General features: G+C 34.5%; 1 protein-coding gene and 1 long non-coding RNA gene across 2 annotated transcripts in view; one reads left to right on the top strand and one right to left on the bottom strand.

The window, feature by feature from the left end:
* The window catches only part of LOC127849861 (utrophin-like), a 74,930-nt gene that overhangs the window by 46,570 nt on the left and 1,777 nt on the right, over positions 1-26,583 (top strand). The window contains exons 4-10 of the mRNA XM_052382614.1: positions 5,187-5,248; positions 6,035-6,127; positions 7,363-7,443; positions 15,073-15,165; positions 22,502-22,593; positions 23,911-23,991; positions 25,897-26,012. Coding sequence (XP_052238574.1) covers positions 5,187-5,248; positions 6,035-6,127; positions 7,363-7,443; positions 15,073-15,165; positions 22,502-22,593; positions 23,911-23,991; positions 25,897-26,012 — 618 coding nt within the window. The remainder of the gene's footprint in view (positions 1-5,186; positions 5,249-6,034; positions 6,128-7,362; positions 7,444-15,072; positions 15,166-22,501; positions 22,594-23,910; positions 23,992-25,896; positions 26,013-26,583) is intronic.
* Positions 112-4,195, bottom strand: LOC127850942 (uncharacterized). Its single transcript, XR_008035570.1, has 2 exons — positions 3,967-4,195; positions 112-1,376 (listed from the first exon to the last, which is right to left on the bottom strand). It is a non-coding gene; the product is annotated as an uncharacterized LOC127850942 (long non-coding RNA).

The following is a 26,583-nucleotide window of genomic DNA, read 5'->3' as shown; positions in this document are numbered from 1 at the left end:
TGTGTACAAAGGAGTTTAGTGTTTTATTCCTTTAATTATTTTCAAAGAAATGAATATAGAACGTGTTGTAGAATGGTTTTAACAAAATTATGGACAAAGATTTAAATGCAGTTAATAGAACATAAAAGTTTATTCTGACTTAAGCATGTTAAGCTAATCGTCATTTACATTACATTTACAATAACAGCATGCTTTTGAAGTAAATACAAATCATGCATCACTTCGAAAAAGTTCCTTTTACAATATAAGGAATAAACATGTTTTCGTGAGAATGTTAATATTGTTAATACATAGTGACCTGTCTGTACCAAAGTTCATAAGTGAAAAATATAATTATTAAATGACTTTTTTTAAACAAGAATTACATACATTAATATAAAATTAGGACACATATAAGAAAAAAATATGATCCCTGCATATAACTGCATAAAGTATATACTTGCATTGTTTTTTCATTCGTAATTTTTTTTTTAGAAATGTAGAATTGAGTAATACTGACAATGTAAAAGCTGTATGATATACCTCTACCTATGCTACACTTAATTGTAGTTAAGTATAAGTAAAATCCCTGTGTTGACAACCTATACTAAAGCAAAACTATAGTTTATGTATAGCGATATGGTTCCTTAGAGTATATAAAGTACAATCATTTTATTTAGAGAGAAATCTATAAGTAAAATTAATAACTCCATCTATATAAACTAGTTAATTTCATTTATCTATATCCCTACATCGACTATCTATGCGAAAAAAAAATAATTGAAAATTCCACCTCAGGATTTCCTATGCAGACATCAAATTTTAACAGTCTTTCCTATAACACCAGAACATAAGCAACGCGATTGATATGTTGTGGCAGTCCAGTCCATATTTGGTGAGATCTCGGAATGCATTTCCGATGCACATAGACAGAGCACGTAAAATCACTCTTAATTTCAACCGATAACTTGATTGCTGTCAGACTGTCATTTGCGTACAACTGTAACATTTGAATTGATTGCTCTAATTCCTTTACAACGAACTGAGATGAAAAATTTTGCAGTTTAAGTTCCACAGCAAAGTCTGAGAAGGTTGTCGTCTCCACCTCCATTTCTAGAAGCCTTGAACTACATTCCATCACATCAGCTTCAGGCTTATCATTGTTTGTCTCCTGGAAGGAGTCAAGCTCATATGTGGAGTCTTCATCAATAGCATAACTATGATCACTTGTGAACTGCACATTTTCACATTCTGACTGGGTAGAAGAATCTGTTGTAGCTTTAATGTTCACCAGGGGTTCACTGGCAACATGGTTTTCTTCCTTTGGCTGTTCAGATGTTATGTAGTGGTACTTGCGTTTCACCGTAAGGGATCCTCTTTTGCGTTTTCTAGGCATTCTAAAAGCATAAAACAAAACATATTCTAAAAATCAGTTAATAAAATGTTTACACAGTCACCATCATTTATTGAAAACATGGCTTGCCACCATAGGAAGACTAATAGACTATGCCACCTTTTTCCACATTTTTCGAAACGTTAACGCAAAACCTAAACGCAAAGTGTGACGGAATTTCAGACGACCAGACAGATGGACATAAAAATGTACTTAGTTGTATCAACATATTAATAAAATTAATTGAAATATTTATGTAAGAATTCCGATTTTTTGCATTAATTGAATAACAATTATCTACACATTTCAGAAATTCTTAATAGAAGCATTAACAATGTGGAAACAAACTCTTGAAAATATCTCAGAATAAATGTTTTCTCCAATGATAAAGAAATATGACCTTTGCAATTTTTCTATTTTTTTTCTAGAATAATAGTTATTAAATTTATATTTTAAAAAAAAATGGCCAAACATTCTGTGAATGAGAACGATTATATGTCTCGTGTTTTGAGAAAACTTGGCATAATGCATGTGCGTAAAGTGTCGTCCCAGATTAGCCTGTGCAGTCCGCACAGGCTAATAAGGACGACACTTTCCACTTTTATGACATTTTTTGTTGAAATGAAATCTCTTCTTAGCAAACATCCTTGAAAATTCCACCTCAGGATTTCCTATGCAGACATCAATTTTTTTTTTTCAAAAAATGCATTTAAAATATGCACCATACATTTCATTGAAATGTAACATTGGTACAAACACAAACAATAATAGAGCTTGTATTGATCAATCCCTAAGAAAAAGCGGAGACAAATGTTAATCTCAATTGTTTTTTTTAAATAATTGATTAAGGACTAATATTGTATCATCATTGAGCTTATACATATCAAGAACTTTGCAAATAATGCAAATTAAATGTACACCACACAATGCACTGAAGTGTACAATTTGCTAATCCTTAACATGCTGGGAAATTTGTCGTCTGCTAAAGTGTTGTCTGCTGAATTTCTAAAATTAGCATTTTCTTAGATTTTTTTCACAGAATACTTTCAGAATAGCAAACCGTTTGAATCCTGATGAGACGCCACGTTCTGTGGCGTCTCATCTGGGTCCAAACAGTTTGCAAAGGCCTTTAAAGTTTGATTCCAGCGCTGAAAGGGTTACGATACCAACATGAATAATATAGGGCTAGTATTTACAGAGCCTTGGCCCTTACGCAAAAAGCAATGACATATGTATACAAAACTGAAAGCGGTCTAACAATTAAAAAATGACTAAAGTTATACATGTGTATTGTCCTTTAGCTTATACAAAGTTATGAGTTAGTAAATAATGCAAATTAAATGTGAAACACACAATGCATTGAAGTGTCACATATCTAAAGATACCAACATGATTATCATAGGTCAATTATTGACCGAGCCTTTTGAAAAGAGCATTGACATACACATTCAAAACCGAGACTGGTTAAAAAAAAAAAATGACTAAAATTGTATAATCTCTGAGCTAATACAAAATTATGCCTTTGCAATTCATGTAAATTAAATGTGCACCACACAGTTTATTGAAGTGTAACATTTGCAAAAATACCAACATGATCAAAATAGTGCTACTATTGATGGAGTCTATTGAAAAAAGCCTCAACATATGTTGATAACACGTTTAACTAAAAAAATTGAAAAATAACTGAAATTATATCATCTTGGAGCTAATACAAAATTATGCCTTTGCAAATAATACAAATAAAATTAGCATCACACAATGCGTTGAAATGTAATGTTTGTAAAGATACCCATAAGATTAATATAGGGCTAGTATTGACTGAGCCTTTCGAAAAGAGCCACGACATATGTTGATCAAACTGATAGTGATTACAAAATAAAAAATGACTAAGTTGTATAATCTTTGAGCTAATACAAAATTATGCCTCTGCAAATAATACAAATAAAATTAGCATCACTCAATGCGTTGAAATGTAATGTTTGTAAAGATACCCATAAGATTAATATAGGGCTAGTATTGACTGAGCCTTTCAAAAATAGCCACGGCATATGTTGATGAAACTGAAAGTGGTAACCTATAAAAAAATGACTAAAATTGTATTGCCTTTGTGCTCATTCAAAATCATGAATTTGTAAACAATACAAATAAAATTAGCATCACTCAATGCGTTAAAATGTAATGTTTGTAAAGATACCCATAAGATTAATATAGGGCTAGTATTGACTGAGCCTTTCAAAAAGAGCCACGACATATGTTGATGAAACTGATAGTGGTAAAAATTAAAAAATGACTTAAATTGTATTGCCTTTGTGCTCATTTAAAATCATGAATTTGCTAACAATACAAATAAAATTAGCATCACACAATGCGTTGAAATGTAACGTTTGTAAGAATACAAAAAAACAATAGTATAGAGCTTTATTTGACCAAGCCTTTTGAAAAAAGCCACGACACACGTTTCTCGGATTATGGAACTTGGAAGTGTAAACAATGATACGCATGATTTGGTGAAAATACCCACCGTTGTTTTATAAGTAAATACAAAGCATAGTCGAAAACAAATGAAACAATAAGATGTATCAAACTCAACAAACCTTTGCAATGAATACTTCTGTGTTGGCAACACTTGGTTAATTTGTACTCTTATTATTTCTCGATTGCTTTGTCACGGTCTCGCTTTGTCAAAATGGCGGCTGTTAAAATTTGCCTCGAAGCGCGAAGTCTCGTTGGGTCGCAAGTCTCGTTCCCTTTTGCGTAACAACGCGATAGCTTGTTCTTCGGTTCAGTGAGTGTCTCATCCCTTTGTTTGTATAGGTCCCTGACCATACTCTACCAAACAATGTGCTGATATTGATAGGGGATGATCACCTTACATTTTGCATACACTATAGCCACATGTTTATACAGAGTACTGATTTATGAAGGATGAAATCTGAATAAAATTGAATTGGTACTTAACAAATTTAAGGGCTAAGTAATTTGATATTTTTCAACTTCTTTTCTCTCATCACCCACTCCAAGGATATAACAACTGTTCATGATGTTTGTTCAAGTTTTTTTGTTCATGAATGACTATAAACGACAAACAGCCATTCATGAACAAATTGTCATTCTTGAGGGTATTCATGAACAAGTTAAATAATAAAAATCCGTTAAAAAATGGCTATTTTTGATGAATGTCCGTTCGTACCATAGTTAACAGATGTTAAGTTCATGGAATCTATTTTGTGAACCAGTTCATGAACATCCAGTTTAAGAAAAAAACTTGTTTGACTCAATTGTTTAATTAGTTCTAATTAAATAAAGAACCATTGTTATATAAATACAGTCAAAAACATTGGTTGACTATGTTTTAAACATGTTAGAAGATGCTTAACCCATTTATGCCTAGCATCTAGAAAAAAGGCATTGGCAAACAGCGTAGACCCAGATGAGACGCCACACGATGCGGTGTCTCATCTGGGTCTGCGCTGTTTGCTTAAAGGAATTTCTGTAAGAAATATTCTAAATATAGAAACAAATATACTAGACATCCCTAATTTTGGAAATAAATTGATCCAATTTAGACGGATATGGGAGAGTCCACTAGGCATAAATGGGTTAAATGACCATGGTTGACCTTGAACATTACTATGTTTTATCTCTGGACAACCATGTTCTTGCCCTGTTTTATTGGTATCTGGTGACCATGGATCTTTCAACCATTCAAATATTACCAAAGCGAGGTTGATGTCCAGTGATAGAGGGCAATATGGGCAATATGTCTGCTATTTCAGTTTATTGGTCTGAAAACTCTGAACCTGTTGTCTTTCAGATGAGAGAGAGGATGTTCAAAAGAAGACTTTCACCAAATGGATCAACTCTCAGCTTTCTAAGGTGAGAATTTGTAACTTCCCTCTTACAAATATAAATACCTTTATGTGCAATAACCATTCATTATGTTAAGCAGATTTTGGGGAAAACAACATTATAGTATTTGAGGGCACAGAACATAGTATTTAAGGGAACACAACATAGTAAATTGAGGGAACACAACAGATAATTTGAATTTTCATGAAAAATTAATGTAAACATTAACATTCCTCATCACATCATAAAGTTTGATATCCCATGCCTTCTGCATGTTAATGTAGTTGATAACTACTTAGAAATAATGTCCCATTTATTGCATCAAAACAAAGAGTCAAAAGAACAGCATATTTCTTTTTATATATCATTCTAACTTCACACAATATTGCATTCTAACACTTATGGAAGCCTTCCTTGGACACTGCATCATGGGCATACTGTACATGTCGCACAATTACCAGTATTGAGGTATGCATTTGAGCATGCATCATGTGAAAATAGGTCTTATGCCATGTGCGCTCAGCATAGATCCAGACATGCATGTCATGCACGCAGTCTGGTCAGAAACTACCCTGTCAGCTATAAAGCCAAGCAAGGTTTTGTGGTTTCATCAGGGGACATGGTAATCTCCAGACCAGACTACTCAGATGTGCAGGCTGGTCCGGAGCTATGATGGCTGCATATGGCATAAGACCTATTTTTATATAATGTGCCCTAAATGCATATGGCAATTCTGAAAAGTGTGTGACATTTACAGGATGGCCATGACCCTTTTTCACACGACAGGGCTCAACATATTGTATCATGTTTCAGTGCGGGCGCCCCACGCTGGAGGACCTCTTCACAGATCTCCGGGACGGCACACACCTTCTCTCTCTCATCGAAGTCCTCAGTGGAACACCACAGGTTACTTCTTAGTTACCCATTGTTCTAAAAAAAACTGTCCCCCACCACTATAGTGGGGCACATATTGTTTTTGCCTTGTCTGTTGGTTGGTTGGTTTGTGTGTTTGTTTGCTCAAACTTTAGCATTCGCCATAACTTTTGCAAGATTGAAGATAGGCATGCTTGTGTATCTCATGGAGCTGCACATTTTGAGTGGTGAAAAGTCAAGGTCAATGTCATTCTTTAAGGTCAAAGGTCATATATACGAGTCAAAATCGCTCATTTAATGTACACTTTTGCAATATTGAAGATAGCAACTTGATATTTGGCATGCATGTGTATCTCATGGAGCTGCACATTTTGAGTGGTGAAAGGTCATGGACATCCTTTAAGGTCAAAGGTCAAATATATGGGGACATAGTGTTTCACAAACACATCGCTTGTTACATTTGAGGTTTACTCTGTGAAAATCCCTTAATGCATGTGGGTAAAGTGTTATCCGAGATTAACCTGTGCAGTCTGCACAGGATAATCAGGGACATCACTTTCCGCTTTTATTGTATTTTTTGTGTAAAAGAAGTCTCTTCATAGCGAAAATTCAGTTTACGCATGTGCATTAAGCCCTGTTTTCCTGGAGCAATGCTCATTTACACGTATTTTCACTCTTATATTTTCAGCATCAAAATATTATGTGTCTTAAAATCTGTTGTTGAAAGGTGTTTTGGAGATTATACTCTTTTAAAATTTGTTGAATATTCTTTAAGAAACATGGGAGCACTCAACATAAATTCTGTATTACTTGAAACAACACCTGTTAAAGTTGAACAAGACTTTCTTGCTATGAGTACTGATGGTGTTGGAGTATTATTATTCAGTGTAGAAAGAAATGAAAAGCAAATACTTAAATTAGTATTTGTTCATCTTTAATCCATTTAAGCAAATATTTATATTAGTAGTTTAACCTATATACCCTTAAATACGTTTAAATGGACTATACTGATATTATTGAACTTATTATTTATCAAGAGCACTATAATGTAACACCAGCCAATAATTGATGTGCTCATTTTTTATTTTCTATGAAAGAGCATTTTAAACCATTAAAATGCAAAAAAGTAATCTGTGTTTGAGTACATACCACTTTATTGCAGTTATAATTGTGTCCACTTATATTTTGTTTATTGAAACACTAATTTCTGTGAAAAATGTTTGATTGTTTTCAAAAGAAATAATCATGCATATTTATGCAAATTTTAGGTCAGGGAGAAAGGTCGTATGCGACTTCATCACATCAACAATGTACTTCGAGTGTTGGATGTCCTGGAAAAACAGTGCAATGTAAGTTTGTTTCTGACCAACAGGAGGGTAATACAGTTTTTGAATATATGTTTTAGACCTGACCAACATAATAGGGAATAGGAGAGTTTAACTCTAACAGTGCTGGAACCGAACTTTGAAGGCCTTTGCAAACAGTTTGGATCCAGATGAGACGCCACAGAACGTGGTGTCTCATCAGGATCCAAACTGTTTGCTATTCTGATAGTATTCTTTGGAAAAAAAATCGAAGAAAATGCTCATTTTAGAAATTCAGCAGACAACATTTTAGCAGACGACAAATTTCCCAGCATGCAAAGGGTTAAAAAAGAAGTGTTTAGCCAGAAACAATGTTACCTGCAAAACAGAGTTTTGGAGAACAGGAGAAAGCATTCTAAGCAATGTATATTTCAAATAACTAGGGAGTCTATATCCATATTGGTTGATTTAACATAAATTGATTCTCACATACTGTTTTCACATTTTTTTTTTAAAATTATCTTACTTGGCTACTACCCACTAACATAACATAAAACATAAACAGTTCACCATGGCGTAATGGATAAGGTGTCCGCCTAGCGATCGCGAGGGTCAAGAGTTTGATCCCCATTCAGGGAGCTTTCTCTGGGTCTTCCCTAAAGACACCAAGTACTAGTTATATGCCCAGGAAACGGTCTCGGGAGCGTTTCTATAAACCTTAGGCTTTCGATGCAATCGTGCTAAAATTAATAGGTTTAAATTAAACTAACATAACATTATAAGTACAATTGAGTTAAACCAAAAAGTATTTTAAATGGGGTTTACATTCATATCAGTCATTTAAAATACCTTCCTTCCGTTCATTCATAAACTTCATGCAGGCATATAGCCGTTTGTCAATATCAATATCATTAACATTTAATGCACTAGTAATTGATATATGAATGACAATGGTCCACTGATAAGTCAGTGAACTGACAAAATGTAAATAGTCGCTAATAAGGGCTTTACCTTGACAGTGTAGATAGCTTTATTTAAAACTAAGACCATAAACAGGATACAAGTTTACAATAAAAGATTTTACCGATAGAAAGTTGAAGAGTGTGCATTATATTTTTACTTTTGTTAATCATTCGTAGGAGGATTATTGAAAATTGAAAACATTTAATTTTGACAAATTAAGAAACAAACAATAACAACACCAGGTTTGTGTTTTTTGTAAACATATTGATAATTGTAAATGGGGATCATTAAGTGTTGAATGGTTTGAGTAAGATTGATCTGTTCTTGTTGTTAAGTATGGTGGTTTATGGGAAAATCATTACATGACTTTTTGTATTTAAAGCCATAAATCATGTACTGTAGTATGACTGATAGGTTGATATTTAATGTGGAGACGATGGTTCTTTGAAAGCACTGTGTGTTTGAAACATGTTTTAGTCAACAGAGCTTAAAAGAGCATCTAAATTAAAACGTTGAATTAATTGACAGTTTTATTAACTTATATCTTATATTTATAACATATAATTTTTAAATACAATTTTGTACAAAGGTTCAAGCATGTTCCTCCTGTTTGCAAAAACAATGCAATAAAATGTATATGCAAAGGGTTTAATTACTTGCTATAAGTAGTAGTAGTAGTAGAAGTTGTTCGAAGGGAAACCACTCTGTCAGTCTTGTCAGCTCTTTAAGATTAGATGCACTCTCTCAAGTGGAGGTGGGGTTAGTTTTTATTTCATTCATGCTGTGAGTATCGAAAACAGGGTCTGAGATTTTTTATCTTCTGTGTTTTGTAAGGCTGAACATTTTTGGCATGATGTACTGGTGTGTGGTGATAAACGATATTCAAAGTGGTGTAAAATTGGAGCAATTAGTAATAGATTAGGTGGGATTTCAGTGATGTGTAGTGTGAAATGTTTCACTGTCTGGAGTTTAAACCGTGAATATTGAATCAGTGAATTTGTGTGTCTTTTGTGCCTCATAATTTTCACTGCACAGTGTCCTAGGCATGACATTGTGGCGTACTTAAGATTGAAAATCAAAAACAGGTTTGTTTTTTCTTTCCTTATCTGGAGAATATATGCATAAATTATGGGCTTTTAACTTATGACTGCAAGCTATCGTAAAATGCATTAATTCAAATTCAAGATGCATTACTGATTAATGTTGCAATTTTGTTTTGATTAAGATCACCTAACGACAACAGGATGTGGTATCAGATGCAAATTCAATAAACTCATTTAAATTAAGTAATCACTTTGATAGGACATTTTTTAAAGTAGGTAACATGGAAAAAATAATTATAATTTTTGCAAGTTTATAATTAATATATTGTTTTTTTTCTATGCATATGCAAACAAATGCATTTCATAAATAATTATCTGTGGTGCAAAATCTTTTAAGTAAAGCCATCTCTCTTTTTGTATCAGAAAGTGGCTAATATTGTGTAACCCATTTAAAACATTATGTTATTTCATTTAATGATAGAGATTGTGTAGAGAGTATCAATTGTTGTACCCTATCATAAATGAAATCATAACTCACTGGCTCTTAAAAAATATATAAACTTGCACTTCTATATTTTAAAGGGACCTTTTCACAGATTTTGGTATGTATTTAAGTTGGTTATTAAATGCTTTATATTGATAAATTTATACATTTGATTAAAAAAAACTCCAGTAAAAAACAAGAATAAAATTAAAAAGAGAAAAAAGTAATTAAGAGGTCATCTCTGCTTATACAATAAGTGACGTTGTTTATACTTTATTACTTTATATAAGCAATCCTTGTAGTGTCACAAAATGCAACGACAACAACATAACTCTCCAAATTATTAAATCGTTTGCATTGCAATGAGTTATAATTTTCATAATTTAAATTGTCAAAAGATGTCTATAATGGATATTTTAGAGCATGGTTAAAGTTCAGTACTACTGTTTCCTCACAAATATCATAACTGAAACGAAAATTTGCGAATCTGAAACTTTTTTTAAAATTTTGTCAATTTACCAAAACCTGAATAGGTCCCTTTTAAATGTTTTGCCAAGGCCATGCAGATAAGACACTATGTATATAATATATTGGCACTTACTGCACTGCATACTTCCCTTCCACAACAAATATGATTTAATTTGTGTATACAAAATAAAAACTGCAATGTGAATGATCATGATAGTGCTGCAACAATATACCGGTATATCGGTATATATCAAAATACGCAATCCGCATATTGTATTGCGATACGATTTTCGTCATACCGGTACGAAAATTTTACAAACATGCATCTACATTTCGTTCAGAAAAGCCATCCAAAATAATGATATCAAGGTAAACAAAACAAAGCGGTATTATGTAAAAATAAATTGTTACGTAAAAATGGCATTCTAAAGTCTATTATACAGAGTAGCGTTGTTACATGGGAGCATTCATTCTATGCTTTTAAAAGAATTATCGTTGAATTAATTACGCACAACTAAATGTTTCGTTCGATTCTGAAATGAGCATTATTAAATTTGTAATCCGAATTTCCGAAACACGCTTCCGAAATGTAATTCTAACGCGACAATAAAAAAGTGCTTTATTCTTTTTCTAAATAAAAAGCACGAGAAAATTATACAGACATGTAGAACGTCGCGTGCAAAGTGTGGGTGTATTTGTGTTGTATAAAACAGAAACATCACGTCAGGCGATTTACGCGTGTTCAGTGGGGAAAAAAAACGCCCGATTGGAAGTTATTTCATCACATCTTTAAATAATAAAAAATGCCAAAATGTATTTGATATTTAAGAAAATTGGTGTATGTTTGTGTTTTGCAACTTTTGTGTTATTCTTGAGCATTTTTATAGTAAACATTTACCAGAATTTGCTTTAAAACTGGAATATACGGGATTATCGGGTCATTGGCGAGTTATAATTCTGATACAAGTAAGCAATATATTGCGATATATTGCAATACGGGTATTTGAACTGACAATATATCGCAATACGCTCTTTGTTGCAGCACTAGATCATGAATACACCGTAACTCCAATATAGTGCTGTCCGTTATAACGCTGTGTCCAATATAACGCGGGGGGTCCTTGGATCCCGTTTTTTCTCCAACCTTCCATTTCTGATTCAAATCCATGTTATGCAACTTCATGTATTCTCAGAAAATTCAAAGAAGCCGGCGATCACAGCTTGATTACTTTATCCGTCCGTTTAACTGATTTTAATCGATTAGAGGTTAAACGACACTCGACTGCTAATTGGTGTTAATCTGTTGTGTAATGTCAAAAAAGGTGTGAAAACTTGCGAGTCCGTGTTTATTACATGAATTCCCTATCAGATCGGTTCAGTGCACTAATTTCAATAAGGCAAGTGCAAGCGGAATAATTATTAAATTAAAGTTATTTAAAACGATTACCTGTTTATGTTTTGTATTTAAAGTGTATTGTATTTCATTGTATAAACTATGGCCGTATATGTGTGTTATCGTTTATTATATGCTACACATGCTTGATAAATAAAAATATCTTTGTGTTTGTGTCAGTGCGTATACGAAAACTAAATAAAAAAATCCTCACAATTTATTTACATGCTAACACAGTGTTATAGTTAACAGAGATGCACTTAAATTTTTGCCCGTCATCAGAAAATCCACGGAAAGCACGTTTTTTACATGCAGCGTATGACGCAATAAAACATTTCTTTGTACATGTATCGTATTGCATTCACTCTAAATTTAAATTCGCTCGTCCAATGAAAGCTGTGTCCCATAATGCACTGTACTAATTTTTCTGGAAAATAGTGTAGGCATATGAATTTGTTGATGAAATTCGTAAACATATTTCTTGTCATAAATGTTAAACATTATTTTTTCGTAAGTGATGTAATTATATTGGATTATCTGATAAATTTGCACATTAGAAAAGCAGTATGTATACTGTTATTGTTCAATTCGGTTTATATGCATGTATTTGCGAATGACAACACAGCATGACAATACACTGGGCCTATATTATAGGCTATACTATACCTGTTTGTATAGCCCCCTTAAATAAATAAGCTCAAAACTTATAACGCTGTCCGTTTATAACGCTGTTGCGTGGCTTGGACCCCGTCATGTGCGTTATATTGGAGTTTCAGTGTAGTTCAGTAATAAACCATGTACTGTTGATTTAGAGCCAGACAAGCTTATCAGCCTTTGTACACATAATCCAGATATGATATTTTGGCGTTCAGTACACAAATTATTGGCATCTTTCAAAATAGACGTCTCTGGACGGAACAATACTAACTTATAGGCAAAATATGAACACTTAGCATAGTTTTACACTCAACTATAAATACTATATCATTTATTGCACACACATGCAGATCACACAAGTTTTTGAACTTAGATTAACCTGCTCCAGTATGTATTCCAGCAGACCACATGATACATACATTGATTGCCTCTTGGTGGATTTTGATTAAACTGTCTACCTGCAGATTAGGAACCTTAATAAGGTGCTTGTTTATTACTGCACTACAGCAAACGGGTATTATATTTGGGCTGTGCTCTGTAAAAAAGGGGTTAAATGCATGTGAGTAAAATGTCATCCCAGATTAGCCTGTGCAGTCCGCAGAGGCTAATCACTGACGACACTTTCCGCTTTTATTATATTTTCTGTTTAGAGAAAGTATCTTCTTAGCAAAAACTCAGTTAATTGGAAAGTGTTGTCCCTGCACAGGCTAATCTGGGGCGACACTTAAGCACATGCATTCAACCCCCCCCCCCCCCTTTCACAGAGCACGGCTCCTTTAAGTTTTTTTTAAACATACGAATCATCATCAGTATTTGTATATTGCTAGAGAGAAACCAATTGTGCCACTGTTCACACAGGCTATTCTTTTCTCTTGTATGGAATTATTTCATTAACAAATGCCACTTTAAAAGATAATCCAGTTTTGTTGTTGTTGAACTGTTCATATTAATGTAAATATTTAGAAGATAACCTTACAGATGTACATGCATACATGCAAAAGGGGATTATTTTTTTCACATGAACATTTAATGAATATAAAATTCATTAATTTTCAAAAGATATTAAATATGAAATCCACAAGCAACTTTGCTGGCCAGGTAATTATATTTTTCGGTTTATCAATATTTATATGTCAAATTTCAAAATTATTGACTTATTTTCTTGCTTAACATTTCTTCATGTTTACTGTTTACCAATTTTTTTTTAAAGAATTTATGATTATTACTTGATACGATTTCAATTCCTAGTCTTAAACTAAATTGTACATAAAAACACACAAAACATTAAAACACATAAAACGCAAATGAACAAGGATTTCAATGCCCTTTATCAATACAATTACATGACATAAACAGTTCAAGGAGCCTACAATTTTGTCACATGTTATCAAAATAATTGGCTGAATTGTTTGTGACATTAAATTTTCTGTGATCCACTATGAAAGCTGTGCCACATAAGTGAATGAACATGTCAGCTAATAGGATGCAAATTGAATCATCAAGATAAATGTATCTGCTCTATGATTATAAGCCAGAGAACTGTTTACAAAGCAAGATTTGCTGATTGAAGGTTAAAATAGAAATATGAAAGCTGCAATTGTGGATTGCTGCACAAACAATCCTTTATTACAGACCTCAGTTTTTGTGGGTTTTAAGTTGGTAGTTTATGTGTCAAGCGGGATTGGTTTATGACTAGTCAAAATGTTACATTGAGTTTTGTTGAGCAATTTTGTTTGTCAATCTATCATGCAATTTTTACTTACAATAAACTCAACACAAAAAAGGCCTTATGATGACGGTATGAAGAGTCCATGTCCTGTTATCAAAGGTTAAGGTCACACAAAGAGTTCAAGACAGTTTTTTGTGTGGTAATTTTCCCAAAAGTCCTCACATTGTGTCATCTCTTGGCTTTTGCGGGACGATTTGCGAGAAAAAATCACTGAACCTTAAAAAAAATGGTTGAACCAAGGTTAAAGGTTAAAATGTATTGTCATTTGTTACCATCAATATATTAAAATCCTTTTGATCCCTTTTATTATTGAAGAGATAAAATGATTATTTATCCAAATCAGTCTGAATTGTGGTCCAAAGGAAGTTGTATGGCTGGCACAATAAGGAAAAGAATATGAAAAAATGATGAAACAGATTTATTACATAGATATATTGTTGAAGACCTTATAAAAGAATTTACCCATGTAAGGTCTTTGAATATTTTGATATGAAGACATTTATTCTGATTATTGCTTGATTCTGATTGAAGTTTCTAATCTTCTGTCAGGATGATTTATGTATGCGCCCAAAATATTAGAAAATTTATAATGACTGAAGTATTTCAAAAGTGAAAAGAGCTGCATGTATCTAAATTTAGAATTATTCTTATTGGCCGTACATCTTGTTCTAAATTGCTGTATACAAATAATTTATCTGTTAAGATCAAAGTAATTCTGAAGTGCAGTGCCAACATATTTTTTTTATGTACATTCGGATTCAGCTATTTGCTGATCTTTATTCTTATAATGAAAGTGGATATAATATAAGGAAATGTTAAGTGCAAAATATTGACTGCAATGTCAGCCTTGATTTACAGTGGATAAAGAACAGCTCTTTTTGATAATCGTAAATTCTGTGATATGACAAGACTTATGTTGTTTTTTTTCCATTTTCAGATAAAGCTTGTCAACATCAGCAGCAACGACATCGTCGATGGCAACCAGAAACTGACCCTCGGCCTCGTCTGGTCAATCATTCTCCACTGGCAGGTATCGTAAAAGAAGGCAGTTTTGTATGTGTTACCATGGCAGTCTTTTTTTTTCACCAAGGCATTCTTGTATATGAAGACATGGTGATATCCATCCACATCCAAAATGTTGCCAGGGTAATATCAAATATAATGCCACTGCATCTTTCAGATCTAACCATGGCAATATTGTTGTTGTTAACATTACAATATCGTATACATTTAATTTTTAAAGCTTTATTTGCCCCCCCCCCACCCCCGCAATATTTGAAAAAAATGAGTTGCAAATTTGTCACAATTGTGAAATATCAGTTGCAAACTTTTTTTAATGGTGCTGCAAACATTACACAATTGTGAAAAATGAGTTGCAATATTGTTCAAATTTTCAAATTCAGCTTGTTATGATTTAGTGTAGTAAAAATATGTTTAACCCTTAAAGCGCTGGAGCTGAATTTTAAAGGCCTTTGCAAACAGTTTGGATCCAGATGAGACGCCACAGAACGTGGCGTCTCATCTGGATCCAAACTGTTTGCTATTCTGATAGTATTCTTTGAAAAAAATTCGAAGAAAATGCTAATTTTAGAAATTCAACAGACGACATTTTAGCAGACGACAAATTTCCCAGCATGCAAAGGGTTAACTTGTGCATCATATAAACGTTTCTTTAAAAAAGCAATACAATTGTATGTCATTGTCTGGACACTTTCAACAAATAGAAATTAACATTCCCATCTCCCGATTAAAAGAATTCAGACAGATTAAGTCCTGATAGGACTTGTCTAATGACTGTTGATACCTTGACTCACTTAAGTTTTGACTACCATAATGTAAAATGTTGATTTTTATATTGTCTCAGAGTGCATGAAACAATTTTATGGGAAAACCCAGGTTACTGAGCAAATTCTACCAGAAATTGACAGTTAGTCTACAGTCAACTTAAAAACTCCCCAAAAGTGATCTGTAATGCAAAACTTCCTAAAACAGGAAGCATTAATTGATAAATGGAAAACTGTATTCTCTTTTTTCCCTTTCTGGTGACAAAATATTATCTAAATACACCTCTAAAAAAACTGTATGTGTAACCTTTAGCTGCATTGATTGCATTTTCAACATTAAAACTAAGCTCAATCATTGTTGGAGATATAGATTTTTTTATACTTATTTTATCAATGCTGTCAACAGCATTGACACTTATACATAAAGGGTCTGAATTGCTGAATCCTCTTTCAATATCAACCTGTATGTGTTGATATAAAATCTTTCTTTCCAATATTCACAGTCTGTGCCAAAAAACTGCTATGGTTCCTTCTAGCTTGATGCTATAAAAATTCCCATCAGACTTAACATTATTGCCTTGGCCATAGTTGGATTTGGCTATGAAAATAACAAGATTGCTTTGCATTAATTTCCCAAATATTTTAGCTACAACTATACAGCCTACTTTGGTCTACTTACTTGGATTCAAAAACAGACAGTTCTTGCAAAGGAAATATTAGCCTTGTACATGTTGTAGTTCTTGTATAGCAGATTAAGGTGTATGCAGATTAATGGCATTAAGTTCCCAGTTATGTGAGGAGTTTATGTTAAAAAAAAGATATTTACAACAACATTTATTCAGCAGTGAAGCTTATACAAGCTCATAGCAATATTTAATAGAGAATTGTTGGAGATGATGTGTTTGGCTCTTCAACATTTGCCATTTGTGTTATTGTGGGTGTTTGAGAACTGTTGAACATTCTGCATTATATTTTCAAAATAATATTTGCCAAGTGAAATCTTATAAATGTGTTTGATGTGTTTAATGTTATACTACTTAACGTACTGAATGTATTTGCTTTTAACTCCAATGGGTGCTGAGGTCAAGTATATATAGCCCATCACGTTAAGGCTGAAAGCCAAGACCTGTTTACATGTCTGAGTTCTGAAAGATTCTAACTCATAGCAAGTCAATTCAACATTTTCAAACCGTTCTCCATTTCAAAGGGAATTAAGTGTTCAACTGAAGCAGCTGAATTGTATAAAGTGCACATAAATATTTGTAAAATATTGTGCCTTAATGCATGATCTTTATTTAATATGTGTCAGATGTGTACCATATACTCCTTAAGGCCCGGTCAAACCGCCAGAACTTTGCTGGAGCGTTCCTTGAACGGTATGAAGAGGGGCCGAATTTCGGCAGCGCTCGTCACCGCGCACAAAATGGGGAAAAAATCGACAACACGGGCGTTGCCAAAGCGGTGCACCGCTGAAGCTAGCGTTGGTTTAGCTAAGGGTGTTACGGTACTCCGTGGGATGGTATATCGTAATAGTCTCCCCTCGGTACGGTTCACGATACGCTTCCGAGTCCGTACGGTACGGCTTTTTCCATGATGCATTCAAGGGAAGTAACTGTAATTCGCCCAAAAAATGGCGGAAGTTGTATTGAAATCACCCCCAGCAAGCTGCTGATAAAAAATATGGAAGAATTTTGTGTTATCAGTAAGAAAGTGGTAGGCGTTTATTTCGTATAAACATTTGCTTACATCACGACTTTAGTCGCTACGAATTTCCTAAGCAGGAGCTGTAATTTTGTGATTCCGCTGAGAATTTCGCAAATTCTTTGAAACCATTAAAATTAAATTTCAACCACTCAAAAATGTGCTGTGTCGCCTACGTCACGAAACAATGTTCAATATTTGACTGGTTCTACGAATTGCGCTTGGAGTTTTTTACGGCACAAGCAAAGATAGCCAGTTTGACTAGTTGGTAAACACGTTTTATTTTAAACTTAAATAATCTATCGAAGTAAAAGAAACATAAAGCAGTCCGTATTTTTTAAACATATTAGTAATTTCGAGTTCATATTTAATCAAAGTTTTAGATTTGTAAATAATAATAACTAATTGTCAATTCGTGTACTTTCATTACATTCTAATATATGGTATTTTGTATATTGTATGACACATACGTAGAAGTCTTAAATAAAATTGAAAAATGGTTTTAAATAGTTTGTATGTTGTTTCCATCTGACGATACGTATCGCGATACGTATTGTATCGTACACACTGTACCGTGATACGTATCGTATCGTAATGTGAGCGTATCGTGACTTCCTTAGGTTTAGCGTTGGTTTAACGTTATCGAGCGGTAGCGAGCGTTGGTTTAGCGGTGACGCGAGCGTTGATAGAGCGGCGTTCTTTGCATGTGCGCGTCGGCTCGGCGGGAGTTTAAAGTTGGTATAGCGGCAAACCGCTTCTGACTACGGAACTAAACGGATCGCTTTGATAGACGTTCTGATAATTTTTGATAGAAGTCAATAGTTGAAGTTCATTATGCCACGTAGACAAAAGAAGTGGAATGCTGGAGATGGAGAGGAAGCATTCTGTAGAATTCTGAGCCAGAGTTAGGAGGAGCTTTACATGCCACGTGCTTGCCATCAATGGCACCAACTGTGTGGGGAAAGTTCCATCTCTGGTACCATTTGTCAGCCAGGTCTCTCCATCATTGTTCAGTTGTTGGGCAAAACAACAATTCATCTGTGTACTCCTCAATGATGACCTTTACCACTTCTCTAACTACCACACTGATGGTGTTGTGGGGAACCCTCCAGGCGTATTGCATGTTTCTGTAGGTGTTACCAGAGGCCAGGTGCCGTAGGGTGATTGCCACTTTGAGACCAGGTTCCAGGCTTGGTCGGTAATTGGTGTCTTGTTTGGTCAATCGGGGGGTGGCATCCTCATAAAGTGATGGAAGGCTCATTTCTCATCTCCACCATCAGCTTGTGATACAGTCCATGTTCAGGCCTTCTCAGTATTCACTTTGACCCACACAACTCTGTCTCTCCTTCTTCTCTCTCTTCTCCTTCTGTCAACAGCTTGTTGCAATCTGAGGAGGTTCTGATTCTGCTGCTGGACTAGTGCACCAATCACAACAAGTCCCACAGCATCCATGGTAGAACACTTTTACTGTAACTGAGCATATTAAAATGAGGTCTGCACTCAACGGTAGCTCGATTAAAAATGGACTCCTGACTCATTTCTCCCCGTATTTATAGCCAAATTCTGGTCCCGCTCCAACACCTCAATACCAACGCCAAACCAAAGTTCATCACTGCAATGGATCGCTACTTCAACGCCCGACACCGTTCCAGCAATTCCGTGTCCTTTTAAAAAACGCTTACAACTGCTCCACCAAAGTTTGTGCAACGTTTAATCACTGCCCTGGCAAAGCTGGCGAATCAGCGGTTGACCAGCATTCAAGATTTCTGCATTGGCCTTGCGGACCCTAACGTCCACGAACTTTCGTCTAGCGGTGCCAAACTTTGACTGAGCGTTGGTGGAACGGTGGTGAACTTTGTCGGAGCGGAAAATTGCCCGCTCCTCACCGCTCATAATATTTTGTGCAGCTCAAAACTTTCTGAGCAGTAGGAGGAACCATCAGCGGTGACCGAGCGTATACGGCGTTGCTTTAGCGGTGGCCAACTTCTGTTTAACGGTCGTGAACGGTAGCGAGCGGTGATGATTGTTTTTCACCGCTACAGGAACGCTCAAGCAAAGTTCTGGCGGTGTGACCAGGCCTTTAATTAAAGCACCCACCCATAATTTTAAGCCCATACTGATTTGCAAAATGTGTCTGCATTATTTGTGAGTTAATGCTCACAAATAAAACTATCAAAGATGCTATTAAAATTATCACAATTGTCATTTGCTGTTATCATCATCAGAAATCTTTGTCACATCAGAAAGAAAAAGGTAGGATTAAGATGTAAACAAACACTGGGAGTTTATTTTACTTGACAGGTCATTAACAAAAATCTGATAAATATAATGCATTGCATTCACTGAGTCCTGAATTTGCATTTAATTCAGGTCAACTGTGTTTAGAGAGGTGATCCTATGTTAATCCCAAGGTACACATGATCCAACTCATAGAGCCCGATAATCAATGTTGTATCATTACAGGTCTTGCATGCAGAAACTGATAGCTAAGTGAGCAGTTTTGAGGTTTATATTTACACAAACTGAACATCAACATCAAACAACCCCTTGCAGCTTGGAACTCAGACAGGAAACAGCTGCAAGCAAATGTGCAACATTCAATGCATTCCTGTAGCCTGGGTTAGCTGTTTTGTAATAAGCTGTTTTCAATGATGAAGAATTTCTATTACTATGGGAGCCCTATAGAAACTGAAATTTAATAGGACTACAATTAGGTATGTCGGAGAAAATGTATCCTTACCAAAGGCTGTGCAAATAATAACATTAAACCAAAGAAAAACAGCGTCAAAAGACGTCATTTGGTGCGCTATGACTCTTCAAGAAAATCCTCCAGTCATTAAAAAATATATATCATTTTTTATATTGTTTAATTGTTTTAAAACTTTCTCACACAGATAGTAAAATCCTGACTCGAACGATTCGTCAATACATCCGTTTCAACCCGACTCTATTACTGTAAACTTACTTTTCAAGTTTCTATTTATTACCCGATAATCCCGTTTATTCCGTTTTTATAAATCACTTTCTGGTAAATATTTACGATAAAACCTCTCAATTATTTCTTTAACACAAACCTTGCCATTTTTTTTAGTATCAAATAAGTTTTAAATGACTATTTATAGATTTGATGAAATATTGCCTCTGAACATGCGTCAATCCCCTGACGTGTTGTGTGCTTGTTAAAACGCTCAATACACGCCCGCTTTCATTCAAATGACGCGACGTTGTACATGCTGCATAATTTTCGCACTCTTTTTAATTGAGAAAAAGATTCGACACACAATAAATTTGCACTGCTAATTTGAAGCAAGAATATTTTAACGTTCCGGTACATTTACATTCGGAAGTGTGTTTCAGATTAAAAACGCGTTAACATCGACTTACAGGAATGGCTTTCAGATTACAAATTTAATTATTCCCATTTGAGATTTCAACAAATATTAACAGTTGCGTTATGAATTCAACGATAATTTGTTTAAATACTTTACGAGTCGAATAAATGTTTTGATGGAATTATGCATGAAATTCACGTTGTCCACGAGTATTATGGCCAGTTGCCATCATCAGTCTTCTAAGTATCGATTATCGGATGAAACATTTACAAGTGTGCGCAATTTATTCAACAAAAGGTTTTTAAAGCGCATTACGTGTCGAATAAATGTCAGAAAAACGAGGTGAATCAGTTTTATAAATGGACATGATGAAATAGACATATACTGGAATTAAATTGTTATGGCATAATTGTAACTGGGAGTTATTTGCACAACTTACTCGCTATAAGTAATTAATTGTTTACCACTTGCAATTAATTTCTCGTATTAATTATGAGTCATAGGTAACACTTGTTTACAGTAAAAAGGTGTGATGATGATGCCCGAAACTGTCTTTAATGTACTGTACTGTTCTAGTTACCGGTTTTATATTATGTAAATGATACAACTTCTTGCTAATCAAGCTGCGATAAACTCTTACTTCGTGCCCGACGTCAATCAAAAGTAATGGTCGATAGTTAACCCCGCCCTCATAAGCATTCGCGTAACCGATTGGACGATGAACATCACAGTTTGACGACTGGAAAGTTACCTGATACATCCTTGTCAGCATTTAAATGACTGTGTAATGTGGCTAGAATAATCGATACGCCCATCATGCTATTCTCTTATCAGTGGATTATCCATTACCCCATGTGGTGTTTATGGCGATTACTTGTGAAAGTAGGTACCAAGTGCTCTTTTAAAACAGGGAATATTGATACAATGATAGAAAAACCTTGACAATCTCCACTTTCTTTTACTGAAAAATACACTGATCGGAAAATTTTAAGCGCCCCGGGGACTCTGATTTCGAAATTCAAGTGCCCCGGCGAGGAATCATTAAATGGTCTGTGGAAAGCACTGGTGTATATAACAGCTTGTAAGACAACGTTGGCCATTCTCATTGAAATCTGTACATATTGGCTGCTTTCAGGGAAAACAGGGCTTAATGCATGTCAAAGAAGATTAGCCTGTGCACACTGATTAGCTGTATCAATGATTTGAAGAAAAAAAACACATCTCGACCTGTGTTTTAAGACACACTCTTTATAAATTTGAATGGGTTGTGGTCATTTCAAACTTGCGATATAAAAAACTATAACATAATTTTGAAAACTGAGTTGCGTCTAGGATTATACAATAGCGAACAAATTCAGTGCCTTCAGCGCTTTGATTATTCCTGCAGGTAGAAGATGGAAAAACAACCAGAACTTCTAATTGTTTGTAGAAGGATATTAAAACTTGAATTGGAAAGAAAGGTATTTAAATAACTGCAAATTTCTATGGGGCTACAAATGGGTCAAAATTGGTTAAATGAAACTGATCCCTGTGTGTATTGTTGTTGCAGGTGAAGGATGTTATGAAGGACCTCATGGATGACCTACGACAGACCAATCTGGAGAGGACCCTGCTGGTGTGGTGTAGACAGTCCACGCAGGGGTAAGGGCACCTGCGCGGTTCTTAACCCTTTCCCACTCCTCGCAGTCTGTACAGGTTTTATGCTGTTTGTTGCTAATCAGTATCTAAGGTTTTGGAAATGAAGCCTATAAACTCTAATTTAGTAAGAAAGGTCTTTAATTAAATTTAACTTTTTATGGGACTACTAATGCGTCAAAAGACATTTGGTAAAGGGTTAATCACTCTGCAGTTAGCATTTTAACCTGTTTGTAGTCCCTAAGAAAATCAAATTAAAATAAAGACCTTATTTTATAGATTCAAGTTTTTAAGGCTTCAATTCCAACCCTAAGATACTGATAGGCAGCAAACAGTATTAAACCTGAACAGCCTGCGAGTGACAGTGACTCGCAGACTGTTCTGGTTTTATGAAAATGTATTGCATAGAGCCATTTCAATTTTCTTCTGAGAGGGAAAGTATTGAGATAATTTCCAATGATTGTCATCACAGTCTTTCCCAAATGCCATTGATTCTTGGTCATGTATGTTAATAAATAGAAAAATTCTGAAATAATTCCAAATTGAAGGACTTTAGTAATGAATTTAGAAAAAAAACACTCTATTTGTTAATTGAAGAAAAATTGGAAACCAAAAGCTGGAATTAAACACATTTATAATATATTTTCTCATAATGTAACACTTTTTTTAAATGGTTGCATGCAGCTTCTGATTGACCTATGTTAGGCAAAGGGAGACAATCACAATTTACAACCATGTACTTTGTGTTCCATTAAACTGTTTTAAAATGAATAATTCAAAAGCAAACAAGGCACAAAACCAATGTTTATGAAATTAAAAATACTTACTTTCACACCGTTTACAGAAAATTATTTATGATTGTTGCTATCAATCTAAATTTAAACAAGACTATTGCCATCCAATGTAAGTCCCCTACAAGTGAATTAGACTCCACCATTTTCAGCAATTTTTCTAGTCTATTTGTTGTCATAGCAACCAGAATTCTTGACGTAGAAACAAAATGAAATGACGAGCATAATCTCCATATTGCCATCTATCCATGTTTCAAGTTTCATATAAAAAATGAACAACTTTTGAAGTTATCGCAGGATCCACTATTTTCAGCAATATTTCTAGTCTATTTGTTAAAATGTCTAGTCTATTTGTTGCCATAGCAACTAGAATTCGTGAAAAGGAACAAAATGAAATGACGTGCATAATGTCCATATTGCAATTTGTCCATGTCTATCTCATTAAATCTTAACTAATAATGTATACTAAAATTCTGTATGATATTGACACATAAAGATGAAATTTTGCAACATTTGTTTATATTGTTTACAGGTATGCAGAGGTAGATGTTAAAAACTTCACAACAAGTTGGAGGTCAGGACTGGCCTTCAATGCTCTCATCCACAGATACAAGTAAAGTGAACAAATTAACTAAAAATAAACATTTTTTCTTGTTTTACACTTGTAATATAGATCAATTTCCCACTGTAAGTGTTTTGGATATCCTGTAACAATCCCCCCTGTCAAAATTACAGCAAAATGGTTTTTATATATATATATATATATATATTTGTGACTTGTCCATACCTTTGTCACTAGCTCAACGGCCATGGTAATAGTGGACGCACATATTTCCTACATGGCCCTAGTGAAAGGTACTGTTTGTGTCTTGTCCATAACTTTAAGGTGCATAATGGGATTTTGAGACAAATTATCATTACTTTAAAATTATCAACCATCTCACTCACTCAAATATCAAAGTTAAAGTAGACAGACTTGAAGTTGGTGCAAAATCCTTATGTGGACAGATAGTGAAAGTATGTAGAATATTACATAGTACATTCTTGTTCCGTTACTATGTCCCTTGTAGTTGCAAATAAATACGTTCAAGCAAACAATTCATTTAGAAATTCTAAGCAATATACATGTTTGTTTAAGAGCAAGTACAGATTTTGTAAGGGCTAGTTGGACTTTAAAATAACTAGTCAAACAGCATTTTTGGAAAATTTCTCCCTTGCTTTGAAGTTTGAGGAAGCACCGAAGAAAAACTATTGCAACATTGGACTGGAAAAAACGAGAATGTATATATTGGCTTGGCTCTTCAAGATGAATCATTCACCACATCTTGGGCTTCCTAGCATCATTCAATAATCTTATCTTTATAAAACACAGATTATTCTCTATATACTCACTAACCTTTCTTAGGCGTTTACTGTGAATTCCTGAAGCAGTAACATGAACAGCAACCTTGTAAACTGTTATCAGTCGATCCAGATTAAATTTTAGTGTTACTTTTCCATTTTGTAATGGAATTTATAGCAGTTTCACATGCAATCCAGATATTTTAAAGCAACTGTAGACGTCTGAGGATGCATTTTTCACTTTGCTTATCCCAAATTATATTGAAAAATATTAGGTAAGTGTTTCTGTACTTAAATTTATCTGACGTGAAGTATCAAATATTGATTGCAATTTATTTTTAATGTCAAGCATTGTGACAGCAGTATGTGTATGTGCCAAATTCAAGTATGAGCAGTCTATTATGTTTGATATATGTTCCGTTTTAAGACACCTACAAAGGGCATTTCAGTAAATGGTAGTTGATGTTTAAAGTACAATGAAGTATTTAAAATTCATTTGACCTCCTTTTGATAAAACATTACAACATCATTTGTGGGGAATTTGTGGGATATTAGATGAGAAATAATCTCTTGGTAGGATCAGATTTACAAGGAAATTGCCTACTTGTAAAGACATGCATGGAAGAAATGCCTTGCTATATTTGAGCCTGGATCTTGGAATACAAGGTAAATACTATTTCATAAAGGAATTCATTTAAGCAAACAGCGCAGACCCAGATGAGACGCCGCATTATGCGGGGTCTCATCTGGGTCTATGCTGTTTGCAATGTCCTTTTTTCAGGACGCTAGGCATAAATGGGTTAATGCATGTGCGTAAAATGTCCTCCCAGGTTAGCCTGTGTAGTCCGCACAGGCTAATCAGGGACGATACATTATGCTTTCATGGTATGGTATTTGATGGTATTTTCCTCCCAGATTGTGCAGTCGTCTAAGGTATGACACTTTCTGTTTATATGGAATGTTTTGTTTAGAGGAAGTCTCTTCTAAATGAAAATCCAGTCTATGCAGAGAGTGTCGTCCTTCATAAGCCTAAGCAGATCGCACTGGCTTATCTGGATTCATTAAACCTCATTTTCAGAGCGCCGGTTTAAATATTTCGTGAGGGTCATTTCATAAATGTTTAGAAAAGGCCCTGCTATATTTCAAACCCATTTCTGTTTGACCTTGACCTCTCCAGACCAGAGTTGTTCAGCTATGACCGTCTGCTGCCCCGATCCCCGGAGGAAAGACTCGAGCATGCCTTTACAGTGGCTTATGAGAAACTGGCTGTGGACAAGCTGTTGGACCCAGAGGGTAAGATTAGCAAAGGCCAATAAGGAAAGTGTTGTGCTTTGGTCAATCTGACCTGGGCCGATATTCCCCAAACAATCTTAGACTTAAGTCTAAGATTACAGAATATTCTTTAATTAGAATATTTAATAATTGCTTTAAATTAATTCAAACTTGGAATTAATCCCCTTAATCCGCATTATTTTTCATTAAAACATTTTGTTGATGACAAACTCACCATTGAAAGTCTGATCATATTTAATGCTTGGCTTATTTATTTTGGTTTTATGTATATTCTTTATTTTAAAGTCTAAAAATGGGTTGATGAACACTGGCCCGATCCTATCTCTGGATAGAAACATATTTGCTGTAAGTTGGCCCTTTCACTACAAACATTACAAGCTCAGTTATCAGTCTAAATATAACCAATAGTAAACAAAGCTTTAATGCAACAAATGTTCTCATTGGTCAATATTTTAGGGTAGATAAAATTGTGTACGCACCAGTCTTACTGACCTGTGTACTAACGCGAAAGGAATTGTGGGTAGCACTTATTTTACGAGTGAAAAATGAAAGCGAAAGTACGTCAGGTAAT

Source organism: Dreissena polymorpha, chromosome 11, assembly GCF_020536995.1.
Source record: "Dreissena polymorpha isolate Duluth1 chromosome 11, UMN_Dpol_1.0, whole genome shotgun sequence".
NCBI lineage: Eukaryota > Metazoa > Mollusca > Bivalvia > Myida > Dreissenidae > Dreissena > Dreissena polymorpha.
This window is presented reverse-complemented; position numbering and strand designations above follow the sequence as displayed.